At 67.7% G+C, this 14,974-nt stretch overlaps 1 protein-coding gene across 1 annotated transcript; it reads right to left on the bottom strand.

Annotated features, from left to right (window-relative positions):
* Positions 1-956: 956 nt before the first annotated feature.
* MMP9 (matrix metallopeptidase 9) lies at positions 957-5,374 on the bottom strand. The gene is given in 14 exon segments (XM_050907126.1): positions 957-1,428; positions 1,704-1,807; positions 1,913-2,063; positions 2,179-2,318; positions 2,466-2,664; positions 2,667-2,690; positions 2,780-2,935; positions 3,067-3,240; positions 3,384-3,557; positions 3,640-3,813; positions 3,886-4,011; positions 4,279-4,427; positions 4,771-5,009; positions 5,231-5,374. Coding segments are annotated over 14 exon segments (2,064 nt in total). The 3' UTR covers positions 957-1,318.
* Positions 5,375-14,974: the final 9,600 nt, after the last annotated feature.

Here is a 14,974-nt window from a genome sequence, read left to right as displayed (position 1 = left end):
GCTGACCGGGGTCCTAGTGCCCGCGGCACCGCCCGCCGCGCCGCCCCCGCGGCTGCAGGGCTGGCACGGCTCGGCTCGGCTCGGCTCGGATCGGCACGGCTAGGCTTGGCTAGGCTAAGCTCGGCTCGGCTCGACGGGACGGACCGCGGGCCGCTCCGCCCCGCCCGGCCCCGCACCGCCCCGCAGCCGCCGCCGCCGCACCGGGGGTGCTGGGACCGGACCCCGGCGGGACGCGACGGGGCCGCGCTCTGTCCCCGCCCTGCGTGGAGCCGCGGCCGCTAATTACGGCTAATTACAGCCCCGGGGCTGCGGCCGCCCCACCCTGCCACGGCCCCGGGCAGCCCCCGGACACGGGCACGGCCCCGCCGGCGGACTCCGCGGGCCGCGCTGGGACGGACCGGGGTGGGCCGGGGCAGGGCGGCTCGGTGGGGGGGGGGGGGGGGGGTGTCCAGGCTGCAGCGGGGGGTCCAGGCTGCAGCAGGGGGGCCCGGCCACATGCCGAGTCCCAGCCTGTGACAAACGCCCGTCCCCCACCGCCCGTGGAGAGCCGGGGATGCAGGGGAGGGCCAGGGGCTGGCGGGGTACGGGGGAGCCAGGGCCTGGGGGGGGCCGGGGGGCAGGAGGGGCTCTGGAGGGTGGAGGGGCACGGGGGTTGTGCGTGGCGTGGGGCTGGCGGTGGGGGATGTTGGGAACGAGGGACATCCTCCCCGGTGGGACCCAGCGTCCCTTAGGGATCCCAGGTGCCCCCAGCCTGGCACCTTGGGGCTCCACCACCCCATGGCCCCGGCCGGCTGACAGAGCGCTCAGAGGCTGTGTCCAAAGGATTGTCTTTATTAAAAACGGGCAGATGGAGGCTGGCAGAGCAGGCAGCAGGCAGGAGTGAGGCAGAGCCCCGCGTCCCTGCCCGGCCGAGTCCCCGGGCTCCAGCTGCCAGCGGAGCCCGGCCGGACCCGGCACGGCTGGCTCAAGAAAAAGACAAAGTCGTTACAAATCCGTGTGCGATTTGCACCAGGCAAACACCTCTGCGTGGCAGAGCCGGCGCTGGCAGGGGTGGCACGGTGCCGGCTGCGGCGAGAGTCCTGCTCCCCAGCCGGGGCTCCCTGGGCCGGGCAGCTCCCGAGGGGCGACCCCAGGACTCCCTGCCCCTTCCTGCCGGGGAGACGGCAAGGCCCCCACCCCGGCGGGGGCTGCCCCACGGCCGCGAGGCTGCGCGGCCCCCGGCGTCCCTGGGGGTCAGGCTGCGAGACGGGTGCCTGGGGGTTGGGAGCGATGGGCAGGGAGCAGCGCGCCGGCTAGAGCCGGGCGGCCGGTCGGGCCCTCAGTGCTGGGGGCACTGCAGGATGTCGTACTTGACGTAGCCCACCCGGTCCACCTGGTAGCGCGGCGTCATTCTCCAGTAGAAGGTGCCCTGGCAGAAGTGGTACTTGTCTGCGTGAGGAGGGAGGCAGAGGGAACGGAGGGTCAGCAGGAGGGCGGCCGTGTGAGGAGCCATCCTGGCAGCCGCTCGGGTGGCACAGGCATGCGGGGATCTGGCCCCAGCAGACGGCCCTTGCCAGGGGCTGATGGCGTGCCCTGCCTGGGGCTGCTCCCCACGGTGCAGCCTCTGCCCTGCGCCAGGCGCGGAGGGGCAGCCTCTGCCCGCGGGAGGCTCGGGGCAGCCTGGGGGTGACCACACGGCCCCCGCCCGCCAGGTCCCTACTCACCTTGGTAGAGGAAGACGTTGCGTGCGTCAAGGGGGACACCGGTGAAGACGTCATCAGTGGACCGGGGGTAGCCCTTGTCCACCCTCTGGATCTTCACGTCCAGCCTGCGAGGAGAGCAGAGCCGTGCTGAGGGCTGCCGGGAGACCTCCGTCCCGGCCCCTCGCAGGGGGAGCTGGCAGGCACCGCCGCGGCCGTCCGGACCCGCTCACCTCCAGTAGCTCCCCCCACTGAAGAGCAGCACTTTGCCACGGCCCCGCTGCAGGGCCCCGGAGATGCGGCCGGCTTCCTTCCCGATGCCCAGCTTCTCGATCCCCCGGGGGCCCAGCATGCTTTTGCCAGAAAACACCCAGAACTGCCGACCTGCGGGCGGGAGAGAGCACGGGCGTCAGCCAGCCCCGAGGGTGCCAGGGCAGCACCAGGCTACTCACTACGCCGGCAGCACTGGGGCCCCGAGGGCGGCAGGGGCAGAGCTCACCGGCGAAGAAGAAGACCCTCTTGGTGAGCACATCCTGGAAAGCGGCATCAATGACAGCCGGGAGGCCGGGCCAGGTGTCTGCGATGGAGAAGGCGCCCTGGATGCCTGAATTCCAGAAGGACGAGCGGGTCCAGTATTTCCTGGTGGGGAAGGTCAGCCATCCTGATAACCTCAGCTTGGCACAGCCCCGTGTCCCCCCACGCGCCCAGCACAGCCCCATGTCCCCCCACATCTCCTCATCACCCCAGCACTCGCCAGGGCAGGAGGTGCCGAGCGCTGCCGCTCACCCATCCTTGAAGAAATGCAGCTCCCCGTTGATCTCTGTGATGGCATCGAAGTTCTTCTCCGCACAGGCGTCCTGGCTGGGGTCCACGGGAACGGGCTCGGCCGTGGGTTGTGGCGTCTCCTCCTCCTCCTCGGTGGTGGAGGTGCTGCCAGCCTCCGTGGGCATGGGCTGGGGCTCCTCGGTGGGCACGGGTGCAGGGCGGTGGGCTTGGGGCCAGAGCCACGACCTGAGCGAACACAGGGGAGGGCGTGAGGCTGGGGGCCAGCCCAGCGCCACGGGACCCCTGGCATGCACGGCCGCGGCACGGCTGCTCACCGTAGAGGTACTGGATGCCCCGGACATCATCCGGGTTCAGCTGGAAGTCCTGGACGTAGCTGTACATGGGGTACATCAAGGCCTCGCGCACACTGGAGTGGTCCAGCCCCAACGAGTGCCCAAACTCGTGGGCAGCCACCAGGAAGATGCTGTAACCTGGGGGAAAGCACCGGCCTCAGCGCCCGGCAGGACGGGACACACCGGCCGGGGACTGTGACCCCCGTGGGGAGTGCGCCAGCGCGGTGGCACGGTGTGGGACCAGAGGGTGCGGGCAGGGGGGCCGGTACCTCTGTCCGGGCAGAAGCCCCACTTCTTGTCGGTGTCGTAGTTGCTGGTGGTGGCACACCAGAGCTTGCCGTCCTGCCGGCCCTGGCTGGTGCAGGTGCTGTAGGACTGCCCCAGGAAGGTGAAGGGGAAGACGCACGGGTCCCCCTGGGAGTTGCCGCCGATCACCGCCGTGTCTGCAGCGCAGCATCAGCAGGGCTGGCCCTGGCACCCGGCCATGCCAGCCGGACGCCGGGACAGCCCCAAGACCCCTCAGGTGCCAATCCTGTGCACCATGGCTGGGGACTGGCCACCCCGCGCACCCCCTCCCCGCTCGCACCTCGGTTGGGGCAGAAGCCGTATTTCTTGTCCTGGTCAAAGTTGGCGGTGGTGGCACACCAGCGGTAGCCGTCGGAGCGCCCATCCGTGGTGCAGGTGTCGTAGGAGGTGCCATCGAAGACGAAGGGGAAGACGCAGGGGGACCCGTCGCTGTTGCCGCCGTTGGTATAGAGGACTGCGGGGCGAGGAGGGGTGAGGACAGCCCCGGGCACCCGTGAGGCCGAGCAGGGGCTGCAGCCGTGGCCGCCACTACTCACGTTCGCTGGGGCAGAAGCCGTATTTCTTGTCCCGGTCATAGTTGGCGGTGGTGGCGCACCAGGGCAGCCCATCCTTGCGCCCCTCCGTGATGCACCGGGAGTAGGAGCGGCCCTCGAAGACGAAGGGGAAGTGACAGTTGGCCCCGTTGGCGTTCCCGTGCCGGGTCTTCACCACTGCTCAGGAGAGGGGCGGCTCAGGTGGGTGCCGTCGGGCCCCCCCCACGACCCGCCGGGCCCTGCCCTTACCTAAGCCGGTTCCCAGCGTCCAGAACTCGTCGTCGTCAAAGTGGGCATCACCCTGGATGCCCCGGCCCGGGGGAAAGGCGTGGGCCAAGAGCCCATCCTTGCCGTCGAAGGGGTACCCTCCCCGTGCTCTGCGGGGACAAGCACCCTCAGAGCCAGCCCCACCAGAGGAGCCCCCATGCCCCCAGCGCGCACACGGACCCCCAAGCATGTGAGCCCTGCGCACCCCCTGCGTGCCCGCACGCGCACGTGTCTGTTGGCACATGCAGGGGCGGAGGGACCCCAGGCACGGCCCAGGGAGACGTGGGGTGACGATCCCGCAGGCAGGGCACGTCGCCAGCCCCCTCCCCGCGGCTGAGCCGGCTCCCGGCTCCCTGCCTGCCTACGGGATGTCACCTCGGCTGCCGAACATGATCATGATGTCCGCCTCGCCGCTGTATATCTGGGTGAAGGTGAGAGGGGTCACGTCGCTCCACACTTGGAACGCCCGCTTGAAGGCGTCATCGATCACGGCACGGTCCAGGTCAGGGGAGTAGTTCATCACCCTGCCGGGGAGAGGCGGGGGGTCAGCACTGCCAGGTCCCGGCTTGTGACGCAGGAGTGACCCTGCTCCGGGCGTGCAGTGGGGACGTGCCCCCACCCGGGGAGGGGACAGCAGCGCTGGCATGGCTGGGCAGAGCAGCCGGCCACCACCCTCAGGCCAGGGCTCAGATGCTCTCCCAGGCGCCGCGGAGCAGATGCTGCCGCTGCGCCGGCTTGGCCCTGGCTGTGCCAAGACCCAGCTGTGCCGGCAGTGCCGAGGCCCAGCCTGGGCCCTCGCACCCGTCTCCATCCCCCGGGGACCATTGCCCTCTGGGCATGAGGCTCCATCTCTGGGGGCAGACTCACCGGTATGTCAAGTCCATGTGGTCCCACTTGAGGTCCCCGTCGAAGGTGAGGAAGGTGCCCACATCGGGGACGCCGCAGCGGGGGGCTCGCATGGCCTCCAGCGTGTCGGCATCCAGCTCCCCCGTCTCCTCCAGGCCCAGCTGCTTCTGCATCTTGCGCAGCGCCTTGGCCAGGGACACGTGCTTGCTGCCTGTCCTTGTCTCCACCTCCGTGGTGTAGCCGAACCGCAGCAGGTAGCTCTGGGGAGGAAAGGCAGCCGGAGGGGCTGAGCAAGGCGGGAGGGGGCTCCGGCAGTCCCGGGCACCGCACACCCCCGGTGCCTGATCCCAGCCCGGGCACCTCCTGGGGCACAGGGAGACAGGCAGCCCCTGAGCTCGGCCCGCAGCCCCACACTGTCGCCCCGGGAGCCCCTCGGGGTCCTGGGTGCCGGGAGGGGGCCGTGGGGCTGCGCTCCCCTCACCTCTGCCAGCTCCAGGTCCGACAGGGTGCTGACCAGCTCCCCTGGGAAGGTGACAACCGCCTGCGGCTTGCTCTGGAGAGGGGCCGCGCAGCAGGAGAGGGCCAGCAGCCCCACGGCGAGCGGGGCCAGGAGAACGAGTGCCATGGTGCAGCGGTGGCAGGAGGGCTGTGGCTGTGCCGCGTCTCCGCCGCTCTGCTCTGGGTGCTGCCGGGCTACCGGTGCTATTTATGCGGCGGGGAGGGCAGTGAGTCACCCTCAGACCCCTCAGCCGCCGACTCACGCTCCCTTCCCACGGTGACGAAACGCACACTCAGGCTCCTCCGTTCCCTGCCTTAACTGTTTCATCACCTTGTTTACTAAACACACTCGGTCCCGCCGCCACGCAAGGTGCGAGGACCGGCGCGAGGGAGAGCGGCTGGGTGGCTGCGCCAGGGCATGGCATGGCACAGCTGTCCTGGGGCTGCCCTGTGGCGGGGCGGCCAGCAGCGAGGGGCATTGCCCTGCTGGCCCCAAGGCCGTGGTGGCAGCGGGGACAGCAGGGGGTCGCGGAGGCCAGGGGGGGCCGGCCGGGCGCTCAGGACCCTGCAGCTGCGTCGCCACACACGGTTGACGCTGAGCTCGGCCGGCCGAGGGCCGATGCCGCCAGAGCCAGACCCGCGGGGGCCTGGGTGGGCATCAGGGCTGTGCGGGCAGAGTCGGCAGGAGAGCCCCTGCCCAGAGCTCCGGCGCCTGCGGCCCACCTGCCCAGGAGTCAGATGCCAAAGCTTGGACCCTCACCGGGACACAGCATCCGTCCCCATGTTCCCCACCGCAGCTGCATCACCTCGGTGGGGCAGAGCGTTTCCGGCAAAGGAGGTCCCCGTGGCTCATCACCCCATGGGTGCCTCTAAGCCCACTCACCGGCAGCCACCTGGCAGAGCCCCGTGGGACCGGAGCAGTGTGTGCCCGGGAGCAGCTCCGTGCCCGGGGACACTCCAACCGGCGCCGTGGGACACGGGGGTGCCCCGTCCTCGCTGCCGGCTGCTCCGCAGGGTGCTGCTGACTCAGGTTCCCACCCGGCACAGCACAAACCTCGCCATGGCATGGTGTTTTCCTGCTTCTCCCAAAGTGCCGACGCTCGTGGGAACGGGAGTGGGGAAGGGGAAAGCAAACAGGGATGAGGAGCGAGAGGAAAACAGATGGCAGAGCGGAGAGAAAGGCGCAGCGTCAGCGGGGGAGGCGGGAGGGCTGGTGCAGCCCAGTGACGCTGCCCAAGACACAGGTCCCAGGACGGGTCCCCCTTCCCCAGCTCTCGCTAACCCCTGGCTCACGGGGCCCCGCTGAGCCTTCAGCTGGCTTTGGGAGGACGATCTTCCCAGGCCACCCCATCCCTGTTGGTGCTCCCAGCTCCCAAAGGCCCCAGGCTGTGCCCCTGCAGCCACCCCCTCCGTGCATCACCCCGGCTCTGGCTGAGCCGAACAAGCAGCTCCTGGCCCGGCCAGAGGATGAACAGGTTACACTGGTGTCCAGCAAGGCGGGGGGACGGCGAGAGGAGAGGGGCCGCGCTCCCCCCGTGCCCTTGCAGAGGAGCTCTGACACCCGAGGGAGGGCTTATCCCTGGGGGAGCATCGCCCACGCGGGGCAGACAGGCTCACTGAGGGGGCTCACCCCGGGTGCGGGCTCTGCCCCGGACCCCCCTCCCCACCCAGCCGGGGTCCTGCGGCCCCGCTCCCAGCCCAGCCGTGTGCAGGGGAGATGCCGAGCGGCGGATGCCCGGTGCCAGTGAGACGCAGCGCCGGGGCCACGGTCAGCAGGGCACGGGGAGCTCAAAGGCGGCGCAAGCCCCACCGGGAGGAAGCGGCGCTGAGAAATCGCGGGGTTGCCTCACTCCCCACCGCAGCCCTGCAAGAGCAGCCCCGGTTCCTGGGCAGAGGAAGTTGCTCCACAAGCAGCCGCCGTCCTGTGCCCCGGCGTGACAAACACGTCCAGCCCACGGTGCCGACACGCAGCCCCCTTCCGGCAGGATGCAGGCCAGGGACCCCTGCAGCCAGGCCACCCCCACCGCCTCCCCTCCCCACGGGGTCCAGCCTGCTGCCCCTCACCCCTGTGCATGGCCCAGCTCTTTGCAAGGCAGGAGGCAGCGGCTGCCAGTGCTCCCTGCCTGGCCGGCAGCCGGGGCGAGGACGGGGCTCTGCCGAGGCGCCCTGAGGCCCCCGCCACAGCTGACGGCTCCTGGGGTGCCTGGGGAGCAGGCACCGCTCCATGTCCTCCGCTCCCCAGGCTGCCAGGACCTCAGCCCGCAGCACATGGAGCCGGTGCAGGAGCTGGATGCAAAAGCATCCCTGGGAGGACGCACCCCTGGGACGGCCCAGGCAAGGGGACATCTGACACCGGCTCTGGGGCGCAGCCAGGGGGGCCAGATCCGGCTCTGACCTCCCCGGCGCTGTGGCAGATCCCTGGGCCTTTCCCATGCTATTCCCATCCCTCATTTCTGCCGCATGCAGGAGCCGCAGCTCCCACAGCCTGGGCACACCGCCACGGCACTGCCCACACCACCACAGCACTGCTCACACCGCACCGCACCGCCTGCGGCACACCTGAGGGCAGAGCCATGGCCCAGCAGAGCGGAGCAGCACTGGCAGGGACAAGGCTCGGAGGAGAGCGGGGGCTTGGAGCAAGCGATGGCAGAAGGAGCTGAGAGCCAGGGCCCTGCACACCGCGTAGCCCATCCCGGCTGGGCAAAGGCCCCAGCTGGCTCCGGGGTGCACTGGCGGGTCCGTGGCCAATGGCCACAAGCATCCTCGAGCTTGGCAGCTGGGATCCCAGTGGGGGGCTGCTGGCCACAGCTCTGCCCCCCAGCCTGGCCTCTCCCACTGACTCACGGCCCCGCTCGCCAGCTTCCTCCTGGCACCGGCCCGGGGGATTTTCTGGTGACTCTCTGGAGGCTCCGCAGGGAGCAGGGGCAGGGCCGGGGCAGCAGGGAAACCCCCGTGTCTGGCAGCACCGGCAGCCTCAGAGTTGGGCAGGGGAACTCCGCGGGGATGGGCTCGGTGCTGCTGGCATGAACCCCATGGGCAGCCCCAGCCCCATGTGGGGCAGCCCTGGCCAGCTCGGCTATGGGGCCAGGCTAGGGAGCTGGGGCAAGGCACGGGTCCCTTGCATGGGCACATGCGGAGGGATGCTCGGGGCAGCTGCTGCCACTGGTGGGAGAGGAGGGCAGTGGTGAGCACGGGCAGCACAGCAGGCAGGAGAGGGCTTTTGGCTGCCAGGGACCCCAGGAGCATCCGGGCGCTGTGCCCAGCCCACGTCTGCCCAGGGGCACTGTTTACACCCAGAGCCCCTGTAAGGACGAATGATATGGAAAAACCCATGCGGACATCCTCCATCCCAGCCGGCTGCCTGAGCCACGAGGCTGCCTGTCACCACCACCGCTGCCGAAAGGGGAAGGAACAGCCACCGCAGCCCCTTCCCATGCCCTTACTCATGGCCACCCTCACACAGGCGGGCACCGTGGGGAGACTCCCGTGGGAAACTGGTCCAGGACCCCGGCTGGGGCTGGATGCCTGCCTGGATCCCTGCCGGCAGGGAGGCAGCAGCCCTGCCCGGGGCAGAGGCTGACAGGCCATGGTGGCACCTCTGCGAGGCTGCAGGTCTCCAGCCGGGAGGTGCTGGCCAGGCCAGCAGTGAGGTTTGGGGGGACTGGATGGAGCCAGGGACCCCCAGAGCTGGGCCCGGACCCTCCCCAGCTCTGTTCCCCCAGCGCAGGCAAGCAGGGTGGGGGCCAGCCGGGGAGGGAGCATGGCACCGGCCAGCCAGGGGAGAGGTCCAACAGCCGCAGCCATGGGGTGCACCAGGGTGGCAAAGGTGGCGGGAGAGCTGAGGAGCAGGGGGGCAAGGGGACACCCGGCTGCCACAGGCGCTGCCTCACGCCTGGGTGCCCAAAGAGCCGGGAAGGGGACAGGGGGACACAGGAGCGAAGGGCAGGCCCAGGCATGTGGATGGCATCGGACGCCCTCCTGGCGTGAGGGGCTGGGCAGGAGCGTGGCAGAGCACGGTAGCAAGGGGAAGCGGGGCGGGAGGGAGTCAGCATCTTGTGCAAGTGAGACAGCGCTGGGTTGGGGAGAGCACAGCGCCGGCCGCCGCAGGGAAGCATGGCCCGTGCGGAGGGCAGGAAGCCGCTCGGACGTGGCAGCCGCCACAGGAAGCGCCAGTGCCACGGCCACCACGCAGAGCCAGACTCCCCAGCTGGCGGGCAGGGCACCGGCACATGCCCCCAGCCAAGCCGGGCAGCCACAACTGCCGGCCCCACTGCCCTGAGCCACAGCAGCCCGAGCCCAGCCCTGCTCCCATCCCACGGGCTCTGCAGTACCCCTGCCCAGGGAGCAGAGCTGCCACCTGCGTGCCGGCTGCCCCGGCCAGCATCAGCCCACCATATGGCACGGTGTCCCGGGCACAGGGATACTTGGCGCGGGAGTGGGACCAAAGGCACAGGGAGCAGCTCTGCGTCAGAGGCTTGGAAGCCCCATTGCTCCTGCTCAAGGGCTCCAGACAGAAACAACATTCCTGCACACGCTTCCCGTATCTGCTGCCCCGACGCCGGGCCGTGCGTGGGCTGGGATTGCATCCTCCAGCTGGGCCCAGGACCCTTCTTGGCAAACCACACCACATGCCGCAGTCCCGCAGTGCTCCCGGCACCCCGGTCCCCAGCCCCGCGTGCTGTCCCTGCCTGCCCAAAGCTCTGTGGATGCACCTGCTCGTCTCCCTGCCTGTCCCTGCCAGACCCTGCCTGTCCCTTGCCTCACCTGGGGAACTCCCCATCCCCTCAACACCAGCTTCTGGCGAATCCTTCGCATCTGTTTGCAGGGGCAGGAGGTGGCGTCCCACCGCCCAGCCCTACTGCCCCCCCAGCCCCAGTGTCACTGCTCTCCACAGCCTCTTGTCTGGGCGAGGATGACGCAGCCGGTGTCAGCCGGGCGGATCACCTCCGCCCTGCAGGCACTGAAACCAGCACTGCAGTTTCATCACTCGCAGCACCAATCCCAGCTGCAAACCACACATGACGGATCCCCCGGGCCGTCACACTGGCTCCAGGCACGCAGGTGGGTGGCACAGTCACCTCCCCGCATCGGGCTGGGATATCCCCCCTCCACGCCTTCCCTGGCCCCTTCGCTGGGCTGCGAAGCCCTCGTCTGTTCGGGTCCCACAGGGATGCTGGAGCAGCAATCTCCCACCCAGCGCTCTGCTCTTCCAGGCACCGGCGGCAGGCACAGTGGCACAGCCTGTGCCGAGGCAGCCGGGCAGCCTCCCCGCCGGACACAGCCGTGCCGATGCCGGGAGGGGACCCAGTGCCTTGCAGACCCCTGTGCAGAGCCCTCGCCGCGCGGCACAACCCCTGCACTCACCAGCGCCATGGGATGGAGAGGAAACCACACTCCTGTCTGCTGGGAAGCTCCCATGGTGGGAAATCCAGGAAGGGTTTGAAGAAACAAGTCAGCCTCTGGCAGAGGCGTCCAAAATCGTCTTTGTATTCAATCAGAGGGAAAACAGCTCAGACCGTCCCATCTGCCGGAGAGTGGCATGAAGAGCCCACTGCCGGGCAGCCCCGGGGCTGTAGGAAATGGGTGCGAGAGCTCCAAACGCCATGGGGCTCTTCTTGTGTTCAATGACTTGCTTTGCTGTAAACTCACTCCCATCCCTTGAACCTCGTCCCGTCTCAGCTTTTGCCTCCGGCTTTGACCAACTTTTGTTCTACCAAACTTTCCCCACCTGCCAGGAGCGGGAGTGCGGTGTGTTCAGGCACGTAAGAGGCACGCAGGGACTGGGGGCTGCCCCGACTCCCGCAGGCTGCACGGGGCAGCACTGAGACTTCGTCACCTGCGGTGGCTTTGGGAAGGGGTGTCCAAGGGCAGCCCCGCTGCTGTCATCCCCTCAGCCACCCGGGGCCATCCCCTCTGGGGTGACCTGCCAGATCAGGCCCGCAGAGGCCGTCTCCTGTGCCCCATGGGGGCAAGGCAGGGGCCGGGAGGGGAGCGGAGCAGGACAGGGCTGGAGCCGCAGGCTCCTCGAGGCACAGCTGCTGTGTCAGACCGTCAGCCGGCACGGTACGGGTGGGCAGCGCTTTGTTCCCCTGTGGTGAGATGGGCACGGCAGCTGCCTGCTAAAATGGGAAGAGCAGTAATTGTGACAATGACGGCAAACCTGCCCGTCTGTCCGGCACGCGAAGGGGACAACGCGGCGCCGGGAACCTGCCGGCTGTCAGTGATGCAACGGCTCAGGAATAAGAAGCGGGGGTTTGTAGAAGGTGAAATATGGGCAAAACTGGCTGTATTTAATTGTAAACTACAAGAAGCAGAAGGAAGAGTGGTAGATGCAACATGCTCGGATTTCAGTAAAACATTTGACAACTGTTCTAACGCTTGCTGCCAAATTAATTCAGAGTGGCTCAGTTGTCAACACAGGCATATGGACAAAACCCAGGCAGCCCGGGGAATGGCAAACAGCCTGGCCGCCAGCCGGGGAGCTGCCGGGGCTGCACGACCCTTGGGGCCTTTTAAAACCTCTTTTGCAGGCACGAGTGCCGTGGGAGGGGAGGACGGCAGCCGCCGGGCTGCGGGAGCACTGGGGACCGAGTGAGCTGCCGTGGTGCCAGAGGAGGAGCAGGGCTGAGAGCGCCCGGGCAAGAGCCACCAGCCCCTCGGGAGCTGCCGTGCCCTGAGCCCTGCAGGCGCCTCCGAACACCATGCAGCAGGTAGCAGCCCCGGAGCCTGCCTGCTCGGCCCCGGGGTCCGGCGACCCCCTCCCACGGGGCAGGGGGGACCGACCAGACCAACACCGCACCCAGTCGCTGCCCGGTGGGGCTCAGGACCTCCGCCATGCCAGAGCCGCGGGGCCCCTATGGCCTCCGAGGGGGTCCGGCCGCGGGCAGGGCTGCGGGGCCGGCGCAGGCTGGGAGCTCCCGCAGCAGCACTGGGGTACCAAGCTCCCCCGCTCCACGGGTGCTCGGCAGGACGAAGCCCTGCGCAGGCGACGAGCGCAGGCGATGGGAACGGCCCGGCACAGCACGCGTTTAAGGCCTCTGGGGCCCCGCTACACACACAGTTCTCCTGCCCACCTTGTTTATTTTACTTATATTTCAGTAATTTGCTGATTACCCTTTTTTAACTAACCAGCAGTGATGAATCAGCAGCACAGGAGAGGGTGGAAGCCGGCGGCCTTGGACCGTGGCTCCGAGGTCTCAGGTTCTGGGAAGGAAGCCACAGGATCCCTCCAGAAGGGAAAAAAAACAACCAGCAGCAGCAGCACTTCTGGCAGGCGAGCAGGGGCCGGGCAGCGCCGCAGCTGCGGCTGTTTGCATTTCAGCAGCTCCAAACACATCCTGGAAAGGCCGTCGATGGTCCCGAAGCCCAGCGGGAACGGCAGCCATGGCTCTGACCCAGGTGCAAGACGAGGCACACAGGACAGGCAGCGTACGGCACGGCTCGGCGCTGCCATCGCTCCAGCCTGCGTGCAGAACGGCGGGCACCGATGGCCCAGGAGGCAGCAGGACACAAGGAGGGCACCGTGGCCCCCTCCGGCAGGCAGGACCACCCAGCAGAGCGGTAGCCAGAGCGCCGGCAGTGATCTGGGCTGCACGCTCCCTCTGGAGCTGGCCCAGCCATGCAGCACTGCCTTGCCCCGAGGAGAGCCCCTCCGTGCCCACGGTGCAGCCGCCGGCAGCACCTCCTGGCCCAGCCGGGCTGGGCAGAGCCAGGACCAGCGAGCAGCCTCCTGCCAAGGGGACCTTGCGAGGATATGAGCAGCTTCTCCATGGGCTTTCGTCGGCTCCTCCGAGCCCCTGGGGAGCAGCTGGGAGCAGCTCCTGCCTGTCTCGGGAGTGCCCTGCCCGAGCCCAAGGGTGGCATTACGGCTGAGGCCGCAGGTTCAGCCGCAGCCTCGGCGGCCACCAAAAACGGGACATTATCCTACGACACTCCCACCCGCACCAGTGCCCTGGGAAGTGGAGATCCCAGCAGGAACAGCCGGCACTGGAGGGAGGCTGCTCCCCGCAGAAGGGCCGGTGGCCCAGCGAGGTCTGGGCACACGGCAGAGGGGCCGGAGTGGTGCCGGGTGGGAAGCTGTCCCGGCTGGCTGCCACCTCGGCATGGAGCAATCCCCCGGGAGAGCCCCAGGCGCCTTCTTCAGGAGCCGCTGTTGCTGGGAAGGAGCTGAGTGGTGAAGCAATCTGGTGTGAAGAAAAACCCATTTCCTGCAGCAAGGGCTGTTTTGCTCAACGTTTTACAAAATGTGCTGATGCAACTGCCCTTCCCAGGTGGGATATAAATATGATCCTGGTTGATGTGGATTAATGCCCTGCAGCTACACAAACATCGCCGGCAATGTTTTCTTTAAAAAGAAGAAAGGAAACAAGGAGGAACAAACAGCACAGACGACCAAATCACTGACTGTGGAAGTCCGGGGGCCCGGGTTGCAGGGGGGCTGGAGGGTGCTGCCCTGGGCACCGCGCTCAGCACAAGCCACCGCCTATTCTGGGACGCTGACCGAAGCCATTAGCTCACGGGGAAGCTATGGTGGGAGCAGGGCAAGCCCGCGAGGCGGGTCAGCGTGGTGAACAAACTGCCGCTGGGGATGGGGCAGACCAGGGTGGCCAAGGGGCGCCAGCAAGAGCAGGACCCTGACCGGAGTCGCTCGGTCGGCACGCTCTCGCCCTGCCCGGAGCGGCAGCTTGTCTGGCTGTAGCTCCTTCCAAGCGCTGTATCCAGGCTGAAGAGCGTGGAGCTGGGAAACCTTCCACCGCCTGGGACAGCCTGTCAGTGCAGCTGATCAACCGGCCTGTTAAAAATCAGCTTCATATCCTACTTGAGTCTTATTGCTTTATTCTCCAGGCACAAGCGTTTGTGCTGTCTTCTCAGCCTGTTCCCAAAAGGCCTTTAACCTGGCGCTCCCCCTGCTAAGGTATTTGGACACACATCCAATGCATGCCACACCCATTTTTGGATTCTCTTAAGCCTCTTGCTGAGATTTCTTTGTGTTTTCTTTGGCCCTGAAATGATTTCAGGCACGGGAGCTGCAATGGCGGAGCATTATCAGAGAGGAGCTGTGCCTCCAGAGCAGAGCACGGGAGCTGTGCTTTGCCTGGCTCGGAAATTCCCCGCTCACCCCTGCTCAGGGGCACAGAGCGTTTTTAAAAATAGCAGGTTACCCATCTCAGCAAAGCTCCCGCTGGTACAATCCTTTGAGACAGAGGACATGGGGTATCTCTGCAGGGTAACAGGGAAATTTTAAGCAACTTTCCATCAGTCGAGCCAGCATCAGGAGAGTCTGCGCAAGCCCCTGAGGCTCCAGAGGTCAGGCTGCTTTGCCCTGGAACCATCATCCATTGGGAAAATCCTTCACTTGTCTCAGACAGCAGCTGACTGAAGGCAAAAAGAGAGGAAACCTCCTAGCCCAACACAAACCCATCCCGTTTCCTCTCCCTGGGAAGCAGCTTTTGCCAGGGGTTCCTCCGACCCACGCCCCCCGACAGAAACACGGAGCCCCCTCCAACAGGGAGCACAGGGACGCCCCAAGCCCACAGACGGAGCCAGCCCCACGGCTGGTCACAGACAGCACCGGGCTCCTCCGGCATGAGCCACAGAGAGAGGACATCGGAGAGGGGACATCGGCCACAGGAGCCCCCCGCGTCCTCCCCAGCTCCACTTCCCCCACAGCAACTGCAGAGCTACGCAGGGTTGCTTTAAAGAGGAGTAATGAGGAAAAAAACCCCAA

Source organism: Gymnogyps californianus, chromosome 17 (assembly GCF_018139145.2).
Source record: "Gymnogyps californianus isolate 813 chromosome 17, ASM1813914v2, whole genome shotgun sequence".
Taxonomy (NCBI): Eukaryota; Metazoa; Chordata; class Aves; order Accipitriformes; family Cathartidae; genus Gymnogyps; species Gymnogyps californianus.
The sequence above is the reverse complement of the archived record's forward strand: the minus strand, read 5'-3'. Positions and strand labels throughout refer to the sequence as shown.